The sequence below is a fragment of the Adiantum capillus-veneris genome, chromosome 20 (genome assembly GCF_014529385.1).
Source record: "Adiantum capillus-veneris isolate H3 chromosome 20, ASM1452938v2, whole genome shotgun sequence".
NCBI classification, from domain to species: domain Eukaryota; kingdom Viridiplantae; phylum Streptophyta; class Polypodiopsida; order Polypodiales; family Pteridaceae; genus Adiantum; species Adiantum capillus-veneris.
Genome location: NC_140950.1, coordinates 92,700,975 through 92,728,442, shown reverse-complemented (window position 1 = coordinate 92,728,442; position 27,468 = coordinate 92,700,975). Strand labels below are relative to the sequence as shown.

Genomic DNA, 27,468 nt, shown 5'->3' with positions numbered 1-27,468 from the left:
TTGTGCCTCTTTTCACTCATTGAGAGCGGACCGTGCACTTAGCGGTCGGCCAATCGACGTGAGGTGGGAAAAAGCAACCTTTGTGTGAGCGCAAGGCCGCCAAGGGGTGCGCCCGCAGAAAGGAGTAGAACTCGGGTGAAGAGAAGATCCTTCTCAAACGCGGTTTGCAAGCGAAAGAAAACCTCACGAACCTCAAGACATGCAAGAACCTCAAGAACTCAAGACCCGCAAGAACCCAAGTTCCTCGTGAACTTAAGAACCCAAGAACCCACAAGAACCCAAGACTTCAGTGGATGGTCATCACTCGAAGCGGAATGGATACTCCGCTTGGAGGTGATGAGCATGAGAGAGGCGAAGAAGAATTTTCCCCACCAGGAGGTATTTCCGACCCTCCCCCTTCCCCATCTACGCCAAGGACTGCACTAACTCCTATGGAGGAGTTGGAGCTCATGTTTCTGGAACAGAATTTAGAACGTGAAGCAAGAAATGCAAAAAGAATAGCAGAAACGTTGAAATAAAGTAGAAATGGATCGTAGGCACGTAGAAAGAGAAGCAGAAAGAAAGGCAAGACAAGAACAACGCGAGCGACACATGCAAGAGTTCTTGCGACTCTTTTCTCAAGTGCCAGCATAGATGCAAGAGATTCAAGAGACGGAGACTCTCTCAGTCTCTTCTTCTCCAAAGCATGACACATAGGATTTGCATGATTGTGAGCAGCGTGATGATTTGAATGACAATGATTTGCATGATGATGATTAGATTGACAATGGTCAGCATGATTATTTGGATGACAATGACAAGCATGATGATTTGCATGATCAAGATGTGATTTCTCACAAGCATGATGAGTTGCATGAAGATGATGTGATTGTTCACAAGGATGATGTGTTAGTGGATGCTTTTTCTAGCGAAGCTAACCTCGTTGTAGATTCCATCAATCACGAAGAACCAATCTTGGCTTTCGAGTCGAGGTCCAAAGAACCCCCACTGGACGATTCAATCATTTAGGAAGAACCGATCTTGGCTCTCGAGCCTAGGTCTCAAGAACCCTCACAGGAAGTATTATGTGTTCGCATGATTGATACGCACGCATTGTTCGAGTGTTTCATTCGTGATCGTTTCCTGTATTTTAGTCAGCGTCTTTATGTGATCCCTTTTCCTATGCATGACATATTGTACATTGAGCACGTTTCACTCATGAATGAGCACGAATGTATGCGGATTGTTCATGAAAAGCTGAAAAGTATGCATTCAAGGAAGTCACATTCCATGTCTCTTCCTTGGCACGACACAGTGGTAGAAAGAACACATGAAAGTATGAGCACCAAGCATGGGCATTTCCGTTGTGAATTGCCACAGTTGATTACTCTAGATCATAAGAGAAAGATTCGATCTCATTGTTTGCATGTGTTTGATGAACGGTTTGTCACTCCGTCTCTATGTTCATCTACATTGTATGCACAGTCTCTCAGGAAGACGAGATTTTTTCCACTCACTTTACATGGAATAGGTATGTTCATGGTTTTGTGTTGCAAATGGTTTTAGGAATTTTCAGCCGTGGAGATTCTTGAAGGAGAAAGAAGCATGACTCTAGACGAAGTTGAAGCATCGAAGGAGACTGTGCGTCGCTTTCGGCGCGGCCCAAAGAAGCAAGCGTGGCAGACCTTTATGAAGTTCAAGTACCGCAGGACCCACACATCATAGTGGGCCAGCGAAGAGTCCCTTCCAGGATTCCGGATGCTATTGGCGATCTCCCTCGACGCCATACAGTTCAGTACCAGTACCTCACTTGGAAAAGGAGGGGATGTCACGTGACACATCCAACCCTATGTGTCCGTGGACAAGCTACAACATGATCAGGGTTCAGTCAGTCCAGTCAATCTAGATTAGAAGTGATCTGGCACTTTTGTGAGTCTATTCGTAGACCGTGCATGCCCAATCACTTAGTATAGATGCATATCCTATGGTTGCACACAGCATGATCATAAGCATTCCCATCAGAATCCATTAGAATCAGTTAGGGGATTTTTCCAGTGCATTTAGCCTATTTTACCTATTTTTGACATTTTTCACTTATTAATTTAAGTGACTTTACAACAAAAGTAGGTAGGGCAAATTGGGTAAGAAAATATATAAGCAAACCAAAGTTAGCACTAAATGGTAGAAGAGGCAACAGGAGCCAAGCTCAACAGGCAACTTCTCATCAAGACCTTGGCGGTTTCCCCCACCAAGCAAGAAGAAACAGAACCTCCCCTAGAGTTTTTGACAAGCCATTGCCTGGTGTTTTTGGCATCAACAGGTCCTCGCCAAAAGATCCCAGTAGATAGCGATTTTGCATCAGAATCCCCGCCAGCAGAAAACCTCAGCCTAGCGTTTTTGGAAACTTCAGCCTCTAGCGTTTTTGGTCCCAATTTCAGCCCTTTGCAGAGTCAACATGCAGCGTTTTTCATAAGTGAAGTACCTGCAAGATCAACCCTAAAAGATAGCAGATTCAGCCCGATAAGAACCTCAGTTTTCAGCCTTAAGAAACATCAGTTTTCAGCCCTAAACCTGCAGATTTTCAGCGTCAAAGACCTACAGAAAAGAGCCCCCAAATCAGCATTTTTGGACTAGCCGCAGATTTCAGCCCATAGCATTTTTGGATAGCAAATTTCAGCCCTTAGGTCGGTCTCGTCGTCCCCATCGTCATCACCGACATAGCCTAGACTTGCATCAATCATGCATTCAGTTTGTACCAGTTTGTGCAATCATAAGTAGACCACTCTCGCCGACGAGAGTGGGGCCTTCGGAGGAGGGATTTACGTCTCTGGTGTCGTATCTCTCTGCTCTCTCTATCTCTCAGTCTCATACACTTGCACGCACAGTGTCCATTTACTTTGTTTGTGATCATAGCATTCTCTCATTAAGAACGGAAGACTCTCCCTTCCATAAGAACTAAAGGAACCTTGAGCACAGTTCGGAGCACTCATCTTGAGCAAACGCGCATTCATTCATTCCGTTGCACCTAACATCGTTTTGTCACTCCATCTCTATGTTCATCTACATTGCATGCACAGTCTTTGAGGAAGACAAGATTTTTCCACTCACTTTACATGGAATAGGTATGTTCATGGTTTTGTGTTGGACATGGTTTCAGGAATTTTCAGCTAAGGAGATTCTTGAAGGAGAAAGAAGCATGACTCTCGACGAAGTTGAAGCATTGAAGGAGCCACAGAAGACTTTGTGTCGCTTTCGGCACGGCCCAAAGAAGCAAGCATTGCAGGCCTTTTTATGAAGTTCAAGTACCACACGACCCACACATCAGAGTGGGCCGGCGAAGAGTCCCTTCCAGGATTCCGGATGCTATTGGCGATCTCCCTCGACGCCATACAGTTCGGTACCAGTACCTCACTTTGAAAAGGAGGGGATGTCCCGTGACACATCCAACCCTATGTGTCCGTGGACAAGCTACAACATGATCAGGGTTCAGTTAGTCCAATCAGTCTAGATTTAGAGGTGATCTGGCACTTTTGTGAGTCTATTCGTAGACCGTGCATGCCCAGTCACTTAGTGTAGATGCATATCCTCTGGTTGCACACAACATGATCATCAGTATTCCCATCAGAATCCATCAGATTCCGTTAGGGGAATTTTCCAATGCATTTAGCCTATTTTACCTATTTTTGACATTTTTCACTTATTATTTTTAAGTAACTTTTGTTGGAAAGTAGGTAGGGCAATTTTGCTAAGTTTGTGATATAAGAATACTAGAGCTAGCACTATTTGGCAGAAGAGGCAATAGGAGCCAAGCTCAGCAGGCAACTTCTCATCAAGACCTTGGCGGTTCCCCCCACCAAGCAAGAGGAAACAAAACCTCCCCTAGCATTTTTGACAAGCCATTGCCTGGCGTTTTTGGCATCAACAGGTCCTCGCCAGAAGATCCCAACAGATAGCGATTTTGCATCAACATCCCTGCCAGCAGAAAACCTCACACTAGCGTTTTTGGGAACTTCAGCCTCTAGCGTTTTTTATCCCAATTTCAGCCCTTTGCAGAGTCAGCATGCAGCGTTTTTCATCAGTGAAGTACTTGCAAGATCAGCCCTAAAAGGTAGCAGATTCAGCCCGGTAAGAACCTCAGTTTTCAGCCTCAAGAAACCTCAGTTTTCAGCCCTAAACCTGCAGATTTTCAGCGTCAAAGACCCACAGAAAACAGCCCCCAAATCAGCGTTTTTGGACTAGCCGCAGATTTCAGCCCATAGCGTTTTTGGACAGCAGATCAAAGATAGCAGATTTCAGCCCTTAGGTCGGTCTCGACGCCCCCGTCGTCATCACCGACATAGCCTAGACTTGCATCAGTCACATGCATTCAGCTTGTACCAGTTTGTGCAATCATAAGTAGACCACTCTCGCCGACGAGAGTGGGGCCTTTGGAGGAGGGTTTTACAACGTCTCTGGTGTCGTATCTCTCTTCTCTCTCTATCTCTCAGTCTCATACACTTGCACGCACAATGTCCATTCACTTTGTTTGTGATCATAGCATTCTCTCATTAAGAACGGAAGGCTCTACCTTCCATAAGAACAAAAGGAACCTTGAGCACAGTTCGGAGCACTCATCTTGAGCAAAGCGCAAACATTGATTCCGCTCCACCTAACATCCCAACTCCTGTAGCTCTGTGTGCGACCAGCCACTGAAACAAGGTGACTCGCCTCGACTGTCTGGAGTCCCACAACCTCTCCCAGAAGGCTGCCAAGAACTCAACTGTGAGACCCTCCTGCTGCCAATGAGGTGTTACAGCGGGGCGGGCCTCTCTCCATGCTGCTAGTATATGACGTCCTAGTCGAACAGCGTATTGAAAGAACGGGACACCTGGGTGGTCTGCAGAAGAGAAAGGGTCCCTCTAGAGCCACTCACCAGGATCCCACTGTACTCGTACCAGTGGACAGCACTCCCAAGATCATAGCCTGCTCGGCCCTCCAGTGTCCAGTCTCAAGAGCTGCTGGGTCAGGATCGATGACACAAGTCCTCCCACAGATGCCCACTACTCGGATCCTTTGAAAACAGCACTCTACCACCTGCGGGGCCTCTCCTGCAACTCGCTGTAGGCGTCCCCCACCCTGAAGCTCAAAGAAAAGGGATGGAACAGTCTCTGAGCAAGCCCTGACTGAGATGAGAACCTCCAGTCGTGTGAAGGCTCCCATCCACCTAGGTGCTACTGGCTCGAGAGACGTGAGCCAGTCAGCTGAAACTGCCTCTGAGATGTCCTGGCACATGCTCTGCACCCCTCTCATGCCCTGTAGCTGGAAACACTGCACCTCCTCTAACAAGCCTATGAACTCTAACCAGTCACCTAAAAAGCGCGCTGGACCCGCTACCATGGGACCCCAGGAAACATGAGGCCGGACTACCAACCAAGTGTCCTCTCTGAGTGCTAACCATGGGGTTCTAGACAAGGGGCTGCCATAGGTGCTCCTCCGTGCAAGTAGGCTGTCTTTGCTCCAGGCCTCGCCGCAAGAGCTCCCAAGATCGAAGCAAACTCACAGCGAAGCGGTCCTCCAGCCTCCTGCTCAAACCAACTTTGCACATCTCTGTGAAGATCCATCTGGTCGAAGGTTGCCAAGGGCCTCCTGCCTAAGGCACCCTAGCACAAAGCCGCTGTAGCAAGAACTCCTTTCAGGGCTCCTCACCTAGAAGAAGTCCTCTTCCCAAGAAGGGCTCTGCTCTGCTGTGCTGGGTCAATGATCCCAAGCCCTCCCTGTGAACAAGGAAGAGTGATAACCTGCCAAGCCACTTTGGCTGGGGCTATCTGAGTGTCATGTCGTGACCCAAGGAAGTTCCTGATTAGCCTCTCTACCTTGCTGATACAAGAACTCGAGAATATCCAGCAAGAAGTGATGTACCACATAGTCGCCAACAACACCTGGTTGGCCACTACTACTCTGCCAGCCAAAGAGAGTCGTGCTGAGCTCCAATGTAACAACTTCCTCCTGATAGACAGGAGGAGGGGAGGAATCTGCTGCTCGTGAGACAAGTCCAAACCAACCTGACAGCCCAAGTACCGAACTGCAGTCCTTGGGGGAATCCACCTAAAACCCTCTCCTGGCATCCAATCTGGCACAGGAGCACTACCAACCGAAAAAGCCACTGTCTTCCTCCAGTTGATCAGTGCACCCGATGCACAACAGAAGGTCTCAAGAGCCTGCTCACACTTGTGGAGGTTGGCCTCCTGGCCATCTAAGTACAAGGCTGAGTCGTCGGCAAACTCAGTGTCCGGTAGCTCATCTCCCCGAATAGGAAGTGCTAAGCCCCGTAAACCAGCCTGCTGCGACACCAAAAACTTGCTCATCGCCTCCGCATAGAACAGAAAGAGGAAGGGGGCAAGAGGACAGCCCTATCTGACCGAACGTGTGAGCATGAAGCGATCACCTCTACCTCCTACCAAAAGTACCTGACTGTGAGCCTGTCTGTACAAAGCTGACACCCCTTTGATCCAAGTATCTGAGAAGCCCATCCTGCGTAGAGTGCCCTCTAGAAAGTCCCAGTCAACTCTGTCCTATGCCTTCTCAAAGTCGAGAAGAAGAATCACTAGGTCCTCACACGGAGCCGTGCTAGGACAGAAGCCTCCCAAAAAGTAAAGATGTTGTCAAGGATACTGCGTTCCTTGACAAAACCTGTCTGAGTCCCATGTATAAGGCTCTCTAGAAGTGGTTGAATCCTCAAACTCAGAGCCTTGGCAAGAATTTTGTAGGTTGAGTTGAGGATGGTGATGAGGGGCCACTGTCGAATCTCATCCAAGGAGCCACCCTCCTTGGGAATGAGGTAGATCAGGCCCTCACTCATGCTATCAGGCATCACTCCTGTGTGCAAAATGTAATGAAAAGCACTACAGAGATCTGGGCCAAGCAGGTTCCAGTACTCCAAGAAAAAACTGGGAGTCAGTCCATCCTCACCTGGACAGCTACCACGGGGGAGGGCCCTAAGAGCCGTGTGCAACTCCTCAAGCTGAAGTGACAGCTCAAGCCTCTGACGCATCTCCTCAGTCACAAGACAAGGCATCTGTGCCCAAACCTGCTCCCTGCATACATCCTGACGCTCTGACTGGGGCTCTGCAGACAGTAACTCACAGTAAAAGTCAGTAGCAACTACACGCATATCCTCGGGCTCAGAAGCAACTGACCCGTCGGGCCTCCACAACTAATTGACCTTGGCATGCGAATGCCGAGGTCCCACTGCCTCAAAGAAAGCACCAGCCACTCTGTCGCCCACCTGGGTCCACTGAGATGCCTGTCGGTGGAAAGCAAACTCATGTCGCCTCTCCTCTGTGCTAACAAGCTCCTGTCGAGCCTGCTGTAGCTGCTCCTCCAACCAAGGACTGTCTGGATGCTGCTCTTGCATCCTCTGTAACGAAGAAATTCCCCGTCTGAGACGCTGCTTCTCCTCTCTCGCTGCAGCCCGGCGAGCCAAAGACTCCTGAAGAAAGAAACAGCTAATCTAAGCTAATCCTGAGGGCACTCTGTCAGCAGGAGAATCCTGCCTGTCCAAGCTCTCTGTCCAGAGAGTCTCTACTCACTCTCTGAGTGTTGAGTCCAACAAGACCCTCTCTGGGATGCAAAGCATCGTGCTCCCACTCCTCTGCCTGTCTGCCACTGTGAGGATCACTGGTGCACGGTCCAAGAAGGACGTCCCTGCCAGAATGCCAATTGTCCCTCCCAAGTCACTGAAATGGTCACTAGTGTAGAAGCGATCTATCCGCGATAGATTCACTCCTCCCACTCTGCAGTCCGAATGAGAGAAGGCAAGGCTGTCTAGAGGCCTCACAAAACTAGAGTGCTGCCAAACATCCAAGACCCTCAAGAGTCGTACAAAACCTCTCCCAAGCTGCCAGCTCAACTCCATGCACAGTAGCATGGCTACCACAAATCCTGTCAGAAGGGTCCTCCAACATGTTGAAGTCCCCTCCTATGCACCAGTGTTCTGCCTGCGGCAGAGACTCAACTATCTGTGAACAAAACTCTGCTCGAGCACTCGCCACATTGGGCGCATAGATGTTCAGGAAGCCCACTAGGCAACCCTGAACCTGCATAGTAATCCATTGAGCCCTGCCTGGCACAATAATCCCTCTGCCCATAATGGCCTGCTGCAAAGAGTCCGCAATAGTCATACATACCCCGCCCTGGATGCCTCCAAGTCCAAAAGCAGCTGACCAAAAAGTATCATATCGTCCATGCAAGAGCTGACCACAACGTCGAATGCGGCTCTCACACAGATGGTGCTCCTGAAGCATAAGGAGATCAATCTCTCCTCCCACAAGGCAGCGATGAAGCTCCTGACGCAGTCGGCCCCGCTAACGCTGAAACCGGGGCCCACCTAGTCCCTGCACGTTCCATGAGACGATCCTCATGGGGAACAAGAGAAAACAGATGCTGCCGCAGCAGCTAGACGGGCTATCTTCGAGGCTGGCTTGGATGGGGAGTAATCCGCATCCGAGCGTCCTCTAGATAGGCGTGACTGCATGAGTGTCTGGCCCAAGCCCAAGCAGAGCGAGCCGTATGTAAAGCAACCTCCTCTGTCCAAGAGTCCTCATGAATGTATACATAGCATGGCAAGCACTGTGTATCGGCAAAGAAGTAAACCACAATGTGTCTACATCCTGCTGTATCTGGAGGTGTCACCGCAAACTTGGCCAATGGCCACCAAGTCTGAAGCATGTCTTGTAACTGAAAGTAGAAAGAAAAAGGATGCACGACCCAAGCTTTACTCCTGAGGACAGAGCTCGTTTCATCAGAGAGGGTAAGTGCTTTGGATGCGGAGAACATGGACATATCTCCGCGAAGTGCCCTAAAAAGGCACAGAAAGAACATAATGATAAAGACGACGACAGGCCTGAGAGTTCGAGAGCAGCTGAGGAACGTGGCAAAAAAGGCAAATAGAAAAGCAGAACTGGTACCACATGGCGTGGGACCTGCACCGAATCTAATGAATGAAAGTACAAGCTTTGCCGCTTTTGGGCAAAGTGAAGGATCAGGAAGCTCTTATGAAGGAGCCAAGGCCAACTTCTTTTCACTTGGAATTGGCGGCTCGATTTGGAATTACGCCCGACAGACTGACGCCACAGGCGGAGGTAGTTCGACTGGCACCTGGATGGGATGTTGCCATTACACCGAGCATTGGCAAACTTCGTTTGCAATGATAGGGGTATTCAAGGCACGCGAGTGACGTTCTACTCAGGATCCCTTGGTACCACAAGAACTATGCCGTGGTTGACTACAGGGCCGAGAAAGCGACTTTGATAAATGAAGGGCTTAGAGATTGTACTTGATGAACTTCAGTTTCTTACTCATTCTTTTGGGAGAGAACTGAACGATGGATAAAGGTTGAATATGTTTTGACCTGATCAAAAGAACGCCAAGATTTTTTTCTCCACACTCATGCCGATTGCTTTTTAGAGGGCCTGAAGATCAAACCATTGATATGATACCTGGAAGCACGCCACCGAACCGGCCACCTTATTGTGTGAGCCGAGTACAAAATGAAAAGATTATGAACCCAGTGAAAGACCTCCTGGAAAAGGGTCTTGTCCAGCATAATACTTCACCGTATTGCTCTCCACTGTTGTTGGATATGAAGAAAGACGGATCTTGGAGAATGTGCATCGATTATAGCGCTCTCAACAAAATCACCATCAAGAACAGATTTCCGATTCCTAGGATCGATGATATACTCGACAAGTTACAGGGATCCTTGTGCTTTAGCAGGATTGACTTGAAGAGTGGATATCGTCACATCCGAATCGTGCCGGAAGACGTCTACAAGACAGCTTTTTGGACTACTTTTGGGTTATTTGAGTTTTTGGTGATGCCTTTTGGTTTAAACAATGCTCCTGCGACATTTAACCGGATGATGGACAGGATTTTTCGAGAGCACAGGCTATTTGATGGCACTTTCTTTGATGATATCATTGTTTTCTCCAAGAATGAGGCAGAACACAGAGATCATCTGCTTCAAAGATATACTTTTTGGGACACTTTGTCTCAGCAGCAGGAGTGCAAGTGGATTCGGCCAAGATAGAGACTATACGTGATTGGCTCGATTGGAAGAATGTCCATGAAGTTGGAAGCTTCTTGGGACTGTGTTCGTACTACAGGCGGTTCATACGAAAGTTTGTAGAGGTTACTTCCCCTTTGCATATCTTGATACAGAAAGGAGTCCCTTTCTCGTGGGGATCCACAGAGGTGACTGCCTTTCAGACATTGAACAAGAGATTGACTACAGGACCAGAGTTGACTTTGCCGGACTTGCAAAAATCATTTGAAGTATTTTGTGATGCTTGTGGTCGTAGTCTGGGTGCGGTCTTGATGCAAGAAGGCCATGTCATTGCTTACGAGAGCCGATTGTTCTCTAGGCCGGAGATGACAACACAGATATATGAGAAAGAGCTTTTGGCGGTTATCCATGCTCTTACTCAGTGGCGGCATTACCTACTCGGAGCGGATTTTACTGCCTTTACAGACCATCAGAGTTTGCGCTACTTCTTGTCACAGAAGCAGCTTTCGGAAAAGCAGATGCGGTGGGCAAACATATTGTCACAGTTTCACTTCCAGATTGTCCATGTGCAGGGATAGAAGAATGTGGTGGCAAATGTTCTGTCTCGGAAGCCGTTGGTTCTGGCTATTTCCGCGATACATCATAGGAGCTTCGAGGATATGGTCGATCAGTATGCCACAGATACAGATTTTGCAGATTTATTTTCACACGAATACGGGATGGGGAGACAGGAGCCGGATACTCCCTTCGGGAAGGCTACTTGATGAGAAAAACCATGTTGTGCGTTACACAACCGTTGAGGGAAAAGGTTATGACTAAATGCCACTGTCCACTTTTTACGGGTCACCGCGGCATTGCTACCACCATGAAGGGGGTAGAGAGATACTTCTTTTGGCCGAGACTCAAAAAGGATGTGGAAGAGTTTGTGCGCAGTTGCTTAGTATGCCGGAAGGTCAAGTTTGACAGACATAAGGCACAAGAATTGTTACAGCCTTTACCCATACCACCCGTCCCTGAGAAAATATTGAAATGGATTTCATTTTTGATCTCCCAAGAACACAGAATGATCACGATGATTTTCCGATTACATGGCACTTCTCAGACGATTGTCTCCGACAGAGACCCCAAATTTATGAGTTTGTTTTGGAAGGCAATTTGGGAGAACATTGGCACGCAGTTGCAGTTCTCGTCATCATTCCACTTGCAGACTGACAGGCAATCTGAGATTGCCAATTCAATGGTTTTAGATTTATTGAAGTCTTGTATCTCGGATCAGAAGACTCAATGGGAAAAGAACTTACCTTTGAAAATTTGCCTACAATAACAAGATACACTCTTCGACGGGGAAGACGCCATTTGAGATTGTTGAAAGTGCTGCGAAGGTTCCATCCTTCCTGAGCACGAAAGATTAGATATTTGAAGCGGATAAATATTCGCGAGATTTGGATACAGCTTTTGCCAAGGTTCGCGAGACTTTGCAGGATCTCAAGAACGACAGAAAAAAGGCAGCGGATCGCCATCGTCGCAACTTGAAATTGAAGGAGGATGATTGGGTGCTCTTACGTTTTGAGAAGGCACGCCTACGAAAGAAAAAGGGAAAGGAGACGCTTTTTCCAAAGCTTAGTATGCGATACTACGGACCTTTCCAGATCACTGACAAGATAAATGATGTCTCCTTCCGATTGAAACTGCCAGATACTTGGAGGATTCACAATGCATTGCATGTGAGTCTCTTGAAACCTGTTAAGGGTGATGTGCCTGATGATGGGGAGTCTGATGAGCAACCCGAAGTGGAAGAAAAGGAGGAGACCCTTGTTCCTGAACAGATTTTGGCACATAAGGATACGAAGAAAGGTAAAGTCCGAAGGCGGTTCCTGGTTAAGTTCAAGAACTTTCCTGCATTTGATGCGAAATGGATGGAGGAGGAGGACCTAGCAGATACTCCTCAGATTGTGAAACTTTACCTCGATGTTTTGGTTTAGCATAGTCTACTCCAAACGGAACCCAGAAATTCAGCTTGGCCGAAGATCTGGTGCAGTGGGATGCACAAGAGGGGAGTTACTCCGCTCCTTTGTCAACAGATGCCTTGATTTTGATACTAAAGTCACTGATGTCTCTTTGAGCTTCAGGGATACTGAGAGCTGACAGTATTCTGTTGGATGACTATGAAATGGAATTCCTGATAATGATACTGATTTGTTCTTGACTTCTTTTGAGTGCAGGAACTGATAGACGAAATGACTACAGCATTTTGGTCTGATTGATCTCGAATAGACATGGTTGCAATAGCGGTTAGTCAATCGGACATCGATGAGGTCCCGATTGGACCTAGATGTGATTGCTAGCTACATTGCCGATAAATCATGGTCTAAGATCCGAATGAATGTTGAATGTCATGTGATGTCCTGTGATGTCTAGTGATGTCCTGTGATGTTGTGTGATGTGACTGTCGATTTGGTACATGTGCTAGATGTGTGTCCCTAGTACGTAGGCACTAACAGTCAGTGTCTGCTAAGACGGTTTATGGCTTTTGTCGATTTTGCAGGCGTAATCGCGGTTGATTACAATGCTTTCAAGAGGGGGGTATGTCACAAAGTGATGACGTGGCTACCGACAACAGAAACCCTAATTTCTGCCAAAAACCCTAAAATTCCTGCAAACCCTAATTTTCGAAAATCGCGGAGGTGGAAAAAAAAATGGTTTTGAGCGACGCAAATCTGGCTTTTTCTCTATGCAATGAGAAAGAGAGAGAATGCTTTTGCTTTCAAGTTTTGACTCTCTGTGAGAGAGAGAGAGCAGTTGCTTTTGATTTGAAGCTTTTGGGGCTCTGCTTTTGGCATCCCTTGTAAACATTTAAATAAGTGGTTTGGGCCTTCACTTCTCAGAGCATCTGGACGCAGAGTCTGAGAGTGAAACCCTAACCGCTCTTGTACTTTGACATTGATTAATACAAAAAGAAATACCGAAAGGGACACCAGTCTTTGGGGCCAATCTCTCCAGGTACGGAACTCCATCGGGCCAGTGCAAATCTATTGTGATCTGTGAATTGTTTGAAGTGGTTATTTGGTGCTGTCGCGATTGATTCTTGACTTGGAGTGTCCCAAGTCTATTACATTTTGCATACAAAGGACAAAATTTTTGAGGCAAATCGATATGTTGACAACATGGATGAAATGTATAAGAAGATTAAGCTTCCCTTGGAGAAGACTCAGGCAAAGCAAAAAAAAGTTGTTGATTGCCACCGTCGTGAATTACTGTTTTCACCTCGTGATTGGGTACTTTTACGGTTTGAAAAAGCAAGGTTAAAGAAGATGAAGGACAAGGAAAGGTTATTTCCGAAGCTCAGCATGCGTTACTATCGGCCTTTTCAAGTGCTTGATAAGATCAGCAATGTTGCTTATAGGCTGAAATTGCCTGATACTTGGAAGATTCATAATGCGTTTCACATGAGTCTTCTAAGACCCTTTGTGGGTGATGTGCCAGAAGATATGCCACGGGAGGATCAGCCAGAAATCGATCAACTTGATGAGATCTCGGTACCTCAACAGATTTTGGCACATAAAGAAAGAAAAGTTAAGGGACAGGTTGCAAGACGCTATTTGGTGAAGTTCAAGAACTATCCACCTATGGATGCAAAGTGGATGGAAGAGCATGAACTGTCAGAGTCACCAAATGTATTGTAGCTTTACCTTGAGGCCTTTGGGTTGCAGCCTACGTATGCCCCAACCCAACGTGTGCAAAGGAGGGGTAATGATGGAGCTAGCACATCAAATGTACATACGGATTCAATGCAATAGAAGTGTGCATCCCTCTTCAAGTGTTAAAGGTATTATGCTCACTTCTATCATAGATGGAAATGACAAAAGTATGAAGGTCTCAGTAAGTCATTTGTATCTATGTGTTATAACCTTTCTTGCAGGTCCATGCGATGATAAAAGCGTGCTAACAACACAAGATTATCAATGGCATGTATATATGGCATGCAATCGAGGACGTTTGCGATTTCAAGAGGGGGGTATGTCACGAGGACATGGCAACTGCTAATTACTGTCACGAGGACATGGCAACTGCTAACCTTGGTTGTTGGTTTCTTTCCAATAATTTTTGGGACCCTCTTTCGGCCGATGGTCGAGAGTTTCACCCGTAGACGAGAACGCCTTGTCGCCACGAGTTGGTCGAACTGACCGACATTGGAATCCGAGTAGTAAAAGGGTGTCTAGGCTCAGTTCAAAGTCATTTAGGCCCCCTTGCTACACCTATAAGTCGGTGGGTACAAGGAAAATTAACTTAAAGAGGCATAGTGGACACTTAGCAGCACCACAAGCCTCAGAAGGTCAAACCAAGCCACGTCAGCCAGGAATTGGCGCAAATCAGCTTGGGGATGTCTCTCTCTCACTGTGACTTACAGTGTGTGTGTGTGTGTGTGTGTGTGTGTGTGTGTGTGAGTAGTTGGTGCAGGTGATGAAGCTTTAATGGAAAGCTTTCCTTCTCCCTTGCACTATGTAGCACGATGATTCTGCTTTCGCGCATCTCTCTACACTTTTGAATACAGAAATGTGATGCCCCGCTCGAGGGCTTTTCATCTGTATGTACAGTTGTGTGGGTTCATGTACAATTGCCGAGGCAAGAGCCTTTTGCACAGGTACTAGATTCGCTAGTTGTTAATCCCCCGCAGGTACAGGTGAATTCGGAGAGATTTCACGCAAGAAATCTCGTCCGAAATAAAGGACAAGTAACCCTACAGGTGCGGGAGCTCGAGGACTTGCTACGGATGAGACCGGCTCGCAAAACGGAGCCAATACAGGGAAATACAGCCTGTTGTGTATTTTTGCGAGTTTAGGGTTTAGGCCCTAAACCGTATCTAATACCCCCAAGAGGTCTGAGGACATGAGGGGACCACTGTGCGGGTGATCTGGTGCATTTCAGGGCAGAAAACAGAGAATTCAGCGTGCTGCAGATTCTCGCCAGGTTTTGTATATTGTCGTATGCGCCGGGAAATCCACATACTACGTTGGGATTCTGTCTATGAAGCGTCCTAGTACAGTTATGCTGCCGAAATCGGGCCAGAACAAGTCCTTCTCAGCCCGGATTATGCGGGACAGCTCATAGGAAATCGCAAGTATTATTCCCACTTTGAGTACAATAAAGAAATACCGAGAGGGGCACCAGTTTTTGGGGCCTACAGGGTGTCGGTGTCTGCTTGGAGCGCTCTAGCTTCTGATCCATGTGTTTGAAGTGTCAATTCCCATTACAAGATTTTATTTGCAAAGTTTCTCTGTGTCCTAAAGTCTAAAGTAAAGTTTCTGATGAAAGCCAAAGTCTACCGCCCTATGGGCCGGTTTTACCTTTCAAAGGTGAAGTGCTAGTGAGCCAAACAAGCAACCAGAAGTAGAAGAGACAGAAGAGATACTCATTCCAAAACAGGTCTTGGCTCACAAGGAAAGGAAAGTGAAAAGTAAGTTAACACGACGGAATTTGGTCAAGGCTCTTGATGCCAAGTAGGATTTAGTAGATACTTCTCAGATCCTAGAACTTTACCTTGAGGCTTTGGTTTAGCACCGACTATTCCAAAAGTTACCGATGAATCAGAAGGTTAAATTTGGTATGGTGTGGGCTGCATAAAAGGAAGTCACTCCATTCCTTTGTCACAAGTTACCTCGATGAGAATAAAATCACTGATTTCTTGAGATTTCAAGGATTCTGACAAGCTAACACTATTTTGTTGAATGACCATGTAAAGATGTACATTTAAAATGGAATTCCTAAAATGAATAGGTTCATGTGCTCTCTCATGTGTGTATTTTTTGAGTACATGTGAAGATGAAATGACTGCAGCATTTTATCTTAGTCACCTAAGAGGTGATGTGAATGTGATAGTAACGAGATTTAATAGATCAAAACATCCATAAAAATATCAGATTGCTATATAAGTTACAATGATCATTTTTCTCATCTAAATATCTTGGCGGGGATAATGATGTGAAAGTGATGCGAATGTTCAATGATTGTCATCTTTGTGCAAGTGTTGGATATGTGTGGTCTAGTATGTCAGTACTTAGAGTTGGTGTCTATTGAGCTAGTTTCTATCCTATGGTTGTTTTTACAGGCGAAATCGAGGGGAGTAACAATTCGTTCAAAAGGGGGGTATGTCACAAACTGATGACATTTTGCACGTCCAACTTGTAGATGATGGCCGACAGAACATGGGGGTTCGGGTTTCAAAACCTAACCCCAAACAACTTGCACATTCTGGCCGAGTGGCCCAAAGGGGGTTAGGGTTAAAACCTAACCCTACTAACTTATAGGACCTGAAAACGTGGGACATACTGACGTGGCAGTTGTACGGATTTCCAATTTTCCACGACTTGCGCACAGCCCTCTGGGTGCTAGCTTTCAGAGCAGAAGCTTTGATTTCCGCGATTTACAGAGAGCCCTTTGGGCGCTAGCTTTCAAAGCAAAAGCTTTTGGGAGGAAGAGCTTTTGAAGTAAACCTTTTCACTTGTATGCCTTTGGCCAAGACCCTTAAATAAGTTGCCACGGCCTCTTCTCTGCCAGATTAGCCTAGGAGGACTGCAAAAGAGAGGACCCTCGGACATTGTACTCTTGCATCTCACATGTGTTGCAGTAAATCTTTGATTTGGAATGTCCAAGTCTATTACAAGGTGCCAAGCTAGATCCTAATCTATACTAACTAAGACCGATGTTGACGTGTAGCAGTAGCTTGTCCACGTAGCTTCAATGCAATGCGCACGTGACATGGAATAAGCTGGAGCTTGACAGCTATTGTAGAGTTGGGCTCAGAGTAGGTGAATAGGTTCAGGTGACCAGCTGAGAGACTTAGACTTTGGATGACTTTAGATGATCAGATGACAAACTCAAGACTTCAGATGAACGACTGGACTGAAATGAAATAGACAGTTCAGATTATGAGACTCTAAATGAAAGCAACTCAGAAAATAGTTTAGATTCAAATTCAGATTGAAAGTACAACTCGATACAAATAGTGGATATGTTTGATTGTAGACTTGAAATCAGGTTCTGGATTACAAAGTATAGATGATACAACTGCTGAGCACTGATGTGAAATATCCTATAGTTTGGGGCATGCTCCCACGCTCGGCCATAAACCCTAGCCATGAGTAGTGTGAGCATGGCCCAAACTATAGGATATTGAGGAAGGGGGGAGTGAGTGCCTGAAAAGTCTGAAACCATGAAGACAAGACCATGTCCAAAATTATCACCAAGGTATCGTGGACCTTACACAATACTAAAGAGAGTTGGAGATATGGCTTACAAACTCTTGCGACAACAAGAGTCCGTCCCAGAGAGTGCCCAATAGCACCCTCAATACTAGCAATGTCATCTAGCGTCAGATCACAAGTCCAAGTGAAAGGTGGACGATCAGCCGTAGCGATGCCCCATAACTGGTGTGGTGGCCGCCATTCGTAAGTTCCCTTCATGCGTGACTTTTCAATGCACCTCTTTGCAAGTATCTCTTCACATGACTTCTCCTTGCACCTCTTCGTGCGCACCTCTTCATGCGAGCTGTTTTTCTTTGATAGAGGCTCTGCTTTTAAATTGGAGAGAATGTCACGATCCGTATTGTCATTACATGACCTTCTTCGTTGCTTGTTCATCATGGATGCAAATTTGAAGAATGACCAACCATAGAGACTCCTACCCTCGAAAGATCACCGCTCTTCCTCAAAGGACATGCCTCCTCAATGAATCGCCACTCTCCTTCGACGATTGGGTATGCCTTTGCCAATCGGTTGTGCCTCTTCATTGAATGGTTGTAGGGGATGTGTCTATTTGCCTAAAGGACGTGTTTCTACATAACACATAACTAGACATGTGTTTGCTTGTCTCCTAGATAAGGCTTGCCAATCGTAACACAATTTCATTCAGTCAATCATCAATTGTCACAAAACGGGCACCACGTGCCAATAGAAAAGAACAGACTGAACAGACTTTTAGAGTACTTCATTAACAACTAAACTGAGAGAGAGAGAGAGAGACACAACACGCGACACGAAGTGGCGGAATTCCACCCCAGAAAGTATTGGCCCCAAACCTTGGCGCCCCTTTCGATATTTCTTTATATTGCATCAACATAGTACAAGCCGGTACTCGAAGCTTTGCACCTTTGCCAGGAAGCATGCCAGAGAATGAGCCCTAACCTCATATTTAAAGGCCCTTGGCCTAAAAAGCAATTACAATGAAAAGCCTTCAAAATCAAAAGCATCTGGTCCAAAAGCAAATCCAAAAAGCTGTCAGCGTAAATCACGGAAATCCGTACAGCAATCAGCGCAAAACGCGAAAATCCGTTCAGCCTGCCACGTCATCATATCAATGCAATTTTTGGAAATTTGCCACGTCATCATTTTGTGTGTGTGTGGGGTCCTGCTTTATTTTAATCCTTTATGTCACTTGGGCCCCATCGGACGGGGTCCCCATAAGTTGGTAGGACTTCTTCTTCTGTTACTTGTTCTTCTTAGGGTTTAGGCCCCTCGGCCAACATCTGCAAGTTGGCTCCATTCTTTAGGGCTTTGACACGTCAGCAGTTTGTTACATCTCCCCTTCTTAAAAGAGAGTAATCGTCCGCGATTACAACATATCTGCAAAACAACTCAAGTTAGCTCAAAAAAAAATTCCGAGGGTCATTCCGAGGGACAATCAGTTTGCTCTTTTTGTTAAGGAGTTAGCTTCTCCTTTCGACTGTTTTGATTAAGGAGTTAGCTTCTCCTTTCGGCTCTTTTGATCAAGGAGTTAGCTTCTCCTCTCGTCCAGATTGAAACTTTTGATATTCCGGCGTAGTAAAATTAGCCATCACACCCAGACCGTATTAATCTTCCATGGGTGTCTTGATGCACTAAAATTACATACCCAAGCAATCCCATCCAATTAAGAATATTCAGTAATTGGCACATCACAATGCAACACAAATGCTTACATATGCATGTTACAAGATACAACAAACAGCGTCGCTGACCACTCCCCCGAGACAAACGGTCTGCGTTATGAAGCTACTCAACGACTACCTCGTCACTCTCCCCGCAAATCACCTAAAAAGGTCCGGGCAGAGTACTATACACCTAAACGCTCCCCAGACCGCAGTCTGCGTCGCTTGGAGGTTCAAGCATACAACCAAACGCTCCCCAGGCATCGGCCTGCGTCGTTCCGAGGTTCAAACAATACCAAAACAGTGTTTCTCACTTCTCCACCAAGGAGTAAAAATCACCAATCAATGAAACCAGTATTAAAACTAGAGTCAAACATTTCAAATCGGCACCAAGACAAGTTTAAAAAAGATAGCATCCATTTCAAACAAAGTTCAAACAATACTTTCTCAAACAATGTTCAAAAGTATCTAACTAGAAAACAACTAGAGAGGTCATTCAGGGTTTTGTTCGGACAACCGAACTTTGAGGACAACGAGCTTGCCCTTCTGTATCACGGTGATGGTTCAGTTCCGGACCTGGAGAGTTGCATCATTCTTGTCATGCCAGGGCATACCCAAGAGAACGTCGCAATTGCCAAACTTCATAATGTGGAAATCGGCTTTTCCATGATAATCTTGTATAGTCACTGGAAGTGCACCAATGAGCAGTACCACTTTCTGAGTTTGCCCCGTGGCTAGCTCAGCTTCAATTTCTCCACCCTCTACATCATAATCAAAGTGCATCTGCTTCAAGAATTTTGGATGGATGAAGTTCTCCATAGCTCCGGGGTCAAAGAAAATAAGGGCTTTCAAGCCGTTGACTTTTCCATAAGCTCTGCATAATTCATTAAAACTCTCGACCTGTATACCATAAATATCGGGTACTAGTCCAATAGCAAGTCTAGTCTTCTTGGCCGGAGGTGGCCCCGAGGATTTGTCTGACGTGGGAGCAGAAGGTTGCACTAAGGACGTCGAGGCTCGCTCAGGACATGTATTGAACGTATGCCCTGTTTGGAAACATTCGAAGCATCGGCCTTCTTGTAACAAGGCGTCTCGTTGACGTGTCAGACAAGGCCGTTGAGGTTGGTTTTCATTGGATTCCCGAGAATTTGTTCGTTGTTGCCGGGAGTTTTGGTTAGTGGCCGGAGGTTCTTCTGTGGTAAACTCCAACTTTCCTTTCATGAGCTTGTAGCCGACTGCGGCATGGTCCATAAGCTCTTGCATGGTAGAGACTTGCTTGGAGAGAGAATATTCCTACAATGGTGATGATAGTCCAATAGGTGTAGCGTTCGCACCGGTCCTCCAAGGGAATGAACTTAAAGGACACCGGAAGATACACATCGAGAAACCTTTGGTTATAGTCGTCCATGGTTTCGATGGCAGGCATTTTCAAGTTGCCCCACTCTACCAAAACCCGGACTTCAAACATCGAAGTCATGTAACTACGTACAAAAACTGTCTTGAAAGCTTGCCAGGTCCTTGAAGCATGTGGTTGTGTCGCGATTGAACTCCACCATTGCATAGCATTATCTTTAAGAAATCCTGCTGCTCGAGAAATCTTGGATTCTTCTGTACAGTTCCTTGAGCATAGATGTTGTCAAATTGCTGCAGGAACTCCAATGCTTTCTTGCGATCTTTCACCCCGGAAAAAGTGAAAAATTTGACTGTCGTGCTGTCATCTTTAAAATCTTTGGGTTGGTTAGGCGCATATCCCGGGTATGGATAATAAGGGTATCCAAGTGGGCTCCAATCATTGTAGCCTGGTGGCGGTGGTGGTGGTGGAGGTGGGGGCAATGGCGGTGACAAAGGCGGTTGCACTGGATCAGGGTCAAATGGTTGCACCATATTTCTAAAAACTCCCTCGATCGGAACAGACGGATGAGAAGGTTGCCGGTTGGAAGCTCTCGTACTTTCTGGTGCCGGAGGAGGAGGTATCACCTGGGCATCAGAGGGGTAACATGTAGCTCAAAAATTGTTGAAAACTTTGCAACATCCGAAGATTCTGCTCAGGATGCCACGAAAGAATGTTGTGAAGCTCGTTCAGCAAAAACTGTAAATATTCTGCTGAATCCATGAATTCCAAATCTTGGGTTACTTTATGGCTTATGCCCTGTAAGACACAGCGATGAAGACGGGACCGCACTCGATGCGCGATGAAATAAGGGTGGGAGTGGCTGATAAATCCGGGTTGGAGTACGAAGATACCTCGAATAAAATTCCAATAGCTCTATCTGCTCTTTTGTGGGAACAGTATGCTTTCAGAAAAGCACACGCCTAATGCTTTGATACCACTGTCACAAGACGGGCACCACATGCCAATAGAAAAGAACAAACTGAACAAACTTTTAATACTTCATTAACAACTGAACTGAGAGAGAGAGAGAGACAACACGCGACACAGAGTGGCGGAATTCCACCCCAGAGAGTATTGGCCCCAAACCTTGGCGGTATTTCTTTATATTTCATGAACACAGTACAAGCCGGTACTTGAGACTCTGCATGTTCGCCAAGAAGCATGCCAGAGAATGAGCCCTAACCTCATATTTAAAGGCCCTTGGCCTAAAAAGCAACTATAGTGAAAAGCCTTCAAACTCAAAAGCATCTAACCAAAAGCAAAGCCAAAAAGCTGTCAGCGTAAATCACGAAAATCCATACAACAGTCAACGCAAAACACAGAAATCCGTACAACCTGCCACGTCATCATGTCAGTGCAATTTTTGGAAATTTACCACGTCATCAGTTTGTGTGTGTGTGCGCGCGTGTCCTACTTTATTTTAATCCTTTATGTCACTTGGGGCCACATCGGACGGGCCCCCCATAAGTTGGTAGGACTTCTTCTTCTGTTACTTGTTCTTCTTAGGGTTTAGGCCCCTCGGCCCGCATCTGCAAGTTGGCTCCATTCTTTAGGGCTTTGACACGTCAGCAGTTTGTTACATCAATCAATTCATGTGAATTATCAGTGTCTGTTGGTTCTTCAAGCTCTAAGTTTCCAATCATGAAATATTAATAAAACATAGGACTTACCCTAAATCCTCACATCCTCTTCCTCTATCATACACCTTGCAGAAATTGTTTTCATAGAGCTCCATACTAGAGCAGCAGAACTTAGTATCTGAGCATCCCCTACGGAGGAAGAGAGTGACTCTGAGGTGGGATGTGTCATAGAAGGCGCTCCAACCAATTTCGCACCGTTTCTATCATCGATAACCCATTAGTACCACCACCAATTGCAAAACAAACATTATGAGAGCAATACAAAGAAAAAATAAAACATAAATTAAATGTTAGTTCTTTGCATAGCCAGTAGCACATACATCAGATGTTAGCTCTTGGCAAAAGAAATACATGCAAGAGGAAACTTGAACATGGCCGGCAATCACATGGCATGGGTCCAAGAGTCACGTTCTGGGTTGGGAAGTTTGTCTACTGCGTGCCAATTGAAATGGGTTGGAATGTGTCAAACCAAGGCACATAGTATCCAATTTCAACATAAATTGGATGTTAGTTCTTTGCATAGCCAGTAGCACATACATCAGATGTTAGCTCTTGGCAAAAGAAATACATGCAAGAGGAAACTTGAACATGACCGGCAATCACATGGCATGGGTCCAAGAGTCACGTTCTGGGTTGGGAAGTTTGTCTACTGCGTGCCAATTGAAATGGGTTGGAATGTGTCAAACCATGGCACATAGTATCCAATTTCAACAAGAAAATTTTAATGCCAAGCTAACCCTCCAGACAGGCAGAAGCTCTGGCTTTCTGTTAGACAACTGATTCATATAAATACACAAGCAAAAGACATGGGTATGATCACTCATCATGTAATGTCAAAAAGCCCATTTTCCCCTAAACCTCTGAAGAGCGCAAATATATTAAAACTAATTGTACTGAGATGTCATTATTTATTCATACACCCAAAGAAATACTGGAATGCCTACTAACCAGTCAATCCATGGGGGATAAGAGAACGAGCATGAAGCATAACCGTCAAAGCATGAGCATTCGTGGTGTAGAAGGCAAATGCAGGTATTTTGAAGTCGGAGGCAACTTTCCAGCCCCAAGGGACAAAGCAATCAATGATGATGCATGTGACACCGACAGGGGAAGAGGTAAGCTTGTGAAGAAGGGCTTCAAAGCCGGAGCGGAGGCTATAGCCCATCTTGAAAGTCTGAAAGAAGTCTGTTGGGGTTTTACTCGGAGGCTCATAGGCGATTGTCGCATACCGAATGCTATCATGAGCCTCTGGTGACCCTGATCGTCGTTCACTTTCTTTGAGCTTGGTAGCTAGCTCTTCCTCTGTTACCACGAAAGTGACGGTGACGCCCTGTGATGTGAGCAGCCGGGCCAGCATAAGGCATGGGCTCAGGTGGCCGTGCATCGGCAAAGGCAGCACCACTATGTGCATCTTGTGTGTGTGTTTTTTTTTTTTTTTTGGGGGGGGGGGGGGGGGGGGGGGGGGGGGGAAGAGAGAGGTCTGAAATTTTAACAAGCAAGATTCATGACACACAATTCTTGTCGACGTCCAGAGCATCTCTAGAAAAAACGAGCGACAGAGTCGAAAGTCCTGTGAAATTTTCCTTGCCATGATGCCTCATTTGCGACCGCCGCCACCTTCCATTACACGTACTGGCGGTACTGCGTCACTATGTGCTTGGCCACGATTATGAAGAACTTGAATACCAGGTCTTGAGTTCAACTCCTCGTCGGCTAGATCTTTAAGGTCTCTTGGGAAAGTTTCCTACGACGGTAAAACTCTTCTTCTTCTTCTTCTTGTTCTCTCTCTCTCTCTCTCTCTCTCTCTCTCTCTCTCTCTCTCTCTCTCTCTCTCATGTGACGAAAGTATCATCACGACTAAGTAACGCGGGGTGTTGAAGGATGTGGGAGCGGTGAGATCGACATGTGGGAAGTGAGACACGAAAATCAAAAAGGCGCTTAGCCGTTGAATGTGTCCGAGTTTACTTTTCAGGTCTTAGTTTACTTTTCAGCATTTTTGATTACCTTATATGTTTTTGTCTTCCGCACTTGGACACTAGCCTCTCACGACGGTCGCCTAGGCACTCAATGTTTGGTTGCCGTCCATCGTCCTCGAGATTCCCCCCTTCATTTGTCTCCGTTGATCCCATTGCTCGGGGGTTACTAACGACCCCCTGCAACTTAGACATGTGGGTAGTCCAGCCACTAGCACACAAATTAAATAAAACTATAAAATAATTCTTGGAAAAATAAATTGTCTTCGAAAACTATCACAATCAACGAAGCAAAAGCTTAGCACGCAAAAGAATATAGCTTGAACGTTAAAAATATAGCAAATAAAAATAGCTGAAAAACATTAGCCGCATAGATGCTTGAGAGGCTGAGAATGGTGATGTTATGCTAACGAAGTAAAGATGGCAGGTAAAGACGAACCAAATAACAAGCACCATCGAAAAAATGGTTATATGAGAAAGAGAACGGCATGCTACGACATCTAGCTCTAGACCATATTCTCGATAATGTCCTACCTTCTCTTAGACCTAAGCGTCAACCCAAGGTGATGTTTACTTTCGATTGCATTCGACTTGTGCAGGATCTAGCTTATTGGACTACATCGATGGTGGCAGCACGGGGAACATTAGGAGAACTTTGGCTTTACTTTTGGGCCATGTAAGAAGTTCCACGTCATAGAGAGAGAAAATGTTAAATAGTACATTTTAGGTGATACTTTTTTGCACCAACAAACAACCAAAATGACATTCATTGTTAGGTAGCCGTCGCCTTCTTCTCTTGTCCTTCATTCTCTTGTCAGGAATCTAAATAACTGTCTGACTAATGATTTGAAATACCAATTTACAAGTGCTCCCTCCAAAAACATAATCTATAAGAACTCTATCAACTCTAAACATGGAACTACAGTGATTTCAAACGTGAGCTTATAAGCCTTCGCTCCCAAAACTTGAGATATTTTGTTAGTCATAGTGCATGTGTGTCTCTCTATCAACTCTAGGAATGGGCAACACTCCTTTTTCTAATGAAAATATCAATTTGAACTTGCAATCCTCAACCCCTTCATCTTTAACACTTACCCCAAAGAAAGAACACACATCATCTTCATGTTGATGTATTGCAAGAGTACACACCATTGCAAAAACGTAGGAGGGAGTCTTTCTTATCCCAACGGGACAAACAAGGAACATCATTTGGATTTGTGGACCGATGGGTCTATTTACCCAAAGGATCCTACAACAAATGCGCCACCTCCCTTTGCTAATATCGCTAACTTTTTACATTTCACAGGCGGTGGCAAGGATGGGCTACTAGGATACACTAAACATTTGGAAATGCAAAGATTGAATGCGGAAAAACAAATAGACCTCCTAGCGATGGAGAACATGCAGCTGAAGAAACTTAATGAAGCATGCGCTCATAAGATTTCATCAAATAGAGAGACAATCAAAAGCCTTGAGAAGAAGATCACAAGTTTGTGTATGAAAGACATCATGCTTGGGAGTCGGTAAAGAAAACGAGATCTATACAACATAGAGAATATGAAGATTGTTAGCGGCAGCCTGAAAAAACGAATACTAGCTTTAAGGTAACCCGAAGTTTGTTTTTTGCTTTTGTATCATATATATGCTTTACACTTTCTTATTACTGATCATGACGTATTGTGCTTTCTTTGCAGGTCTTTGCTACATCCAAACTCGAACGGAGTAGGTTCCAATGCTGGAGTAGGTTTCAATGCCGATGTGCATTACAGTCGTCTCTTCCAAAACAAGCAGTTGAAGAGATGATAACCCATAAAAAAATTGATAAAAATTAAAAGGGAGGCTCCTTACCTCCTTCATGAAGGAGAATCAACTGGAGCCAATGGAAGTGCAAGCAATACTTGGTGAGAGTGGCATCTCGCAGATGGGATACAGGGCACTCTTCAAAGCATTAGCTAAAAAGTCTCAAAATAAATTACAGAGAGGATCATTGTTGCCAAAGCCATCACATGTAAAGACTATACGTCAGCACGTAAACGATCACTATTCCATATTGAAGCAACATTCATAGGCAACGGGGGGAGAGAGGTACAGTATAATGAGCATAACAACCTCTTTGTTGATCTTGAAGCATTGCAAAAGTATGCAGTTTACTTCTTTGATATGAGTCGAGAGGAGTGCAATGAGGTTCTCAAGTTTGCTTTGAAGCTCGACGAGTGCGAGGTTCTGAAGAGCAGGAAGCTAGAGAGAGTCACCATCACCCTCATGAACAGAGCTTTGGATCCATTAATAACCAAAGAGGACCCACGATACTTTAGCGTGCAGTCCAAAAATAATATTCTAATGCTAGGATAATTTGAGGTATACTTGGTTCAGTCTATAATAACAAAAATATTGCATGTATGGTTCTTTGCTTTATGTTCCTTTCTTTACATACAAATTGATAAGAAATATTTTGAAATCCTCCATTGGGTTTTTAGTCAAACCTAGATTCCTTCTATCATCAGTGACCAAAGAAACGAAAGTGTGCTTTCAGTGAAAGGATTTGGTGACTACAAAGTCAAATGGAACATGGCAAGTGACTTAAAGACTCTTAAGTGCATGTACAACATAACACATGGTGCATCTGTTGCAAATCCATGTTTATATTGCATGGGCGATGCACAATCTCTTAGGAGTGTGCAATGGAGTAGAGCTCCCAACAGACATCTTCAAGATAGATCTTTTCGGACAGTGCTTGATATTCCTTTGCGTAGAGTTCACGTTTGTACACTCCATGCACTCTGCAGAATAATTGAAAAGGTGGTTCATTTGTAAATATGTTTTGCATGGACCTTAAAGCCAGTGAGTGAGTAAAAAAGAGTCATCAAAGTATTAGAGGAAGTTCTCTCAGACATTGGTTTGCATGGAGGCAATGTCAAAATCAAAGAGAATCCTAAGAGGTCTCAAGGTCGTTACAAGGTACCAAGGAAAGCATCGATAGGCGGCGTGAAGGGCAGAAGGTTTCTTAGGTTTAGCCTCAAAGAGTCTGATAGAGAGGAGAAAAGAAACATGTTCAACAAATGGAAACAATTTCATAGAGTGGTTAAAGACAATGCTGGTGGTGGGGCAATCCAAAATCACAAGGAAAACGTGTAGAAATCACTTGATAAAATCTTCCATTACGTTGAGTAGCATTCGTGGGATGAAAGTAAGCTCACATCATTTCAAGCAGCTTTACTGGATTGGAAGAAGGCATACCTGGCAGGGTGGGGTGGGCAACATATCACTCATTACATGGTGAGTTAGCATGTTTCATATGCAGCCAACATATGCTCCATAAATCTCTATTCTATTCACCATTTTGATTTATTCCAATGCATCACATATTGTTCAACCATGGTCCATATTTTGCCAAGACATACGGTTCATTGTCAATATGGTCCACACAAGGCATGGAAAAGACCCACTACATGGCAAGGACAAGTTACTTTAAGCACACCAGACATGGAGGAGGCAAAGATAGAGCCAACAACCTATTAGAGTTACACCAATGGACTTAT

The 27,468-nt window shown here is 45.3% G+C and overlaps 1 protein-coding gene across 1 annotated transcript in view; it reads right to left on the bottom strand.

Moving 5' to 3' along the window:
- The window catches only part of LOC147432899 (7-deoxyloganetin glucosyltransferase-like), a 39,977-nt gene extending 16,588 nt beyond the window's left edge, over positions 1-23,389 (bottom strand). Inside the window, exon 1 of the mRNA XM_086492648.1 lies at positions 22,905-23,389. Within this exon, the coding sequence (XP_086348774.1) occupies positions 22,905-23,367 (463 nt within the window). The 5' untranslated portion in view covers positions 23,368-23,389. The remainder of the gene's footprint in view (positions 1-22,904) is intronic.
- Between the last annotated feature and the right edge of the window lie 4,079 nt (positions 23,390-27,468).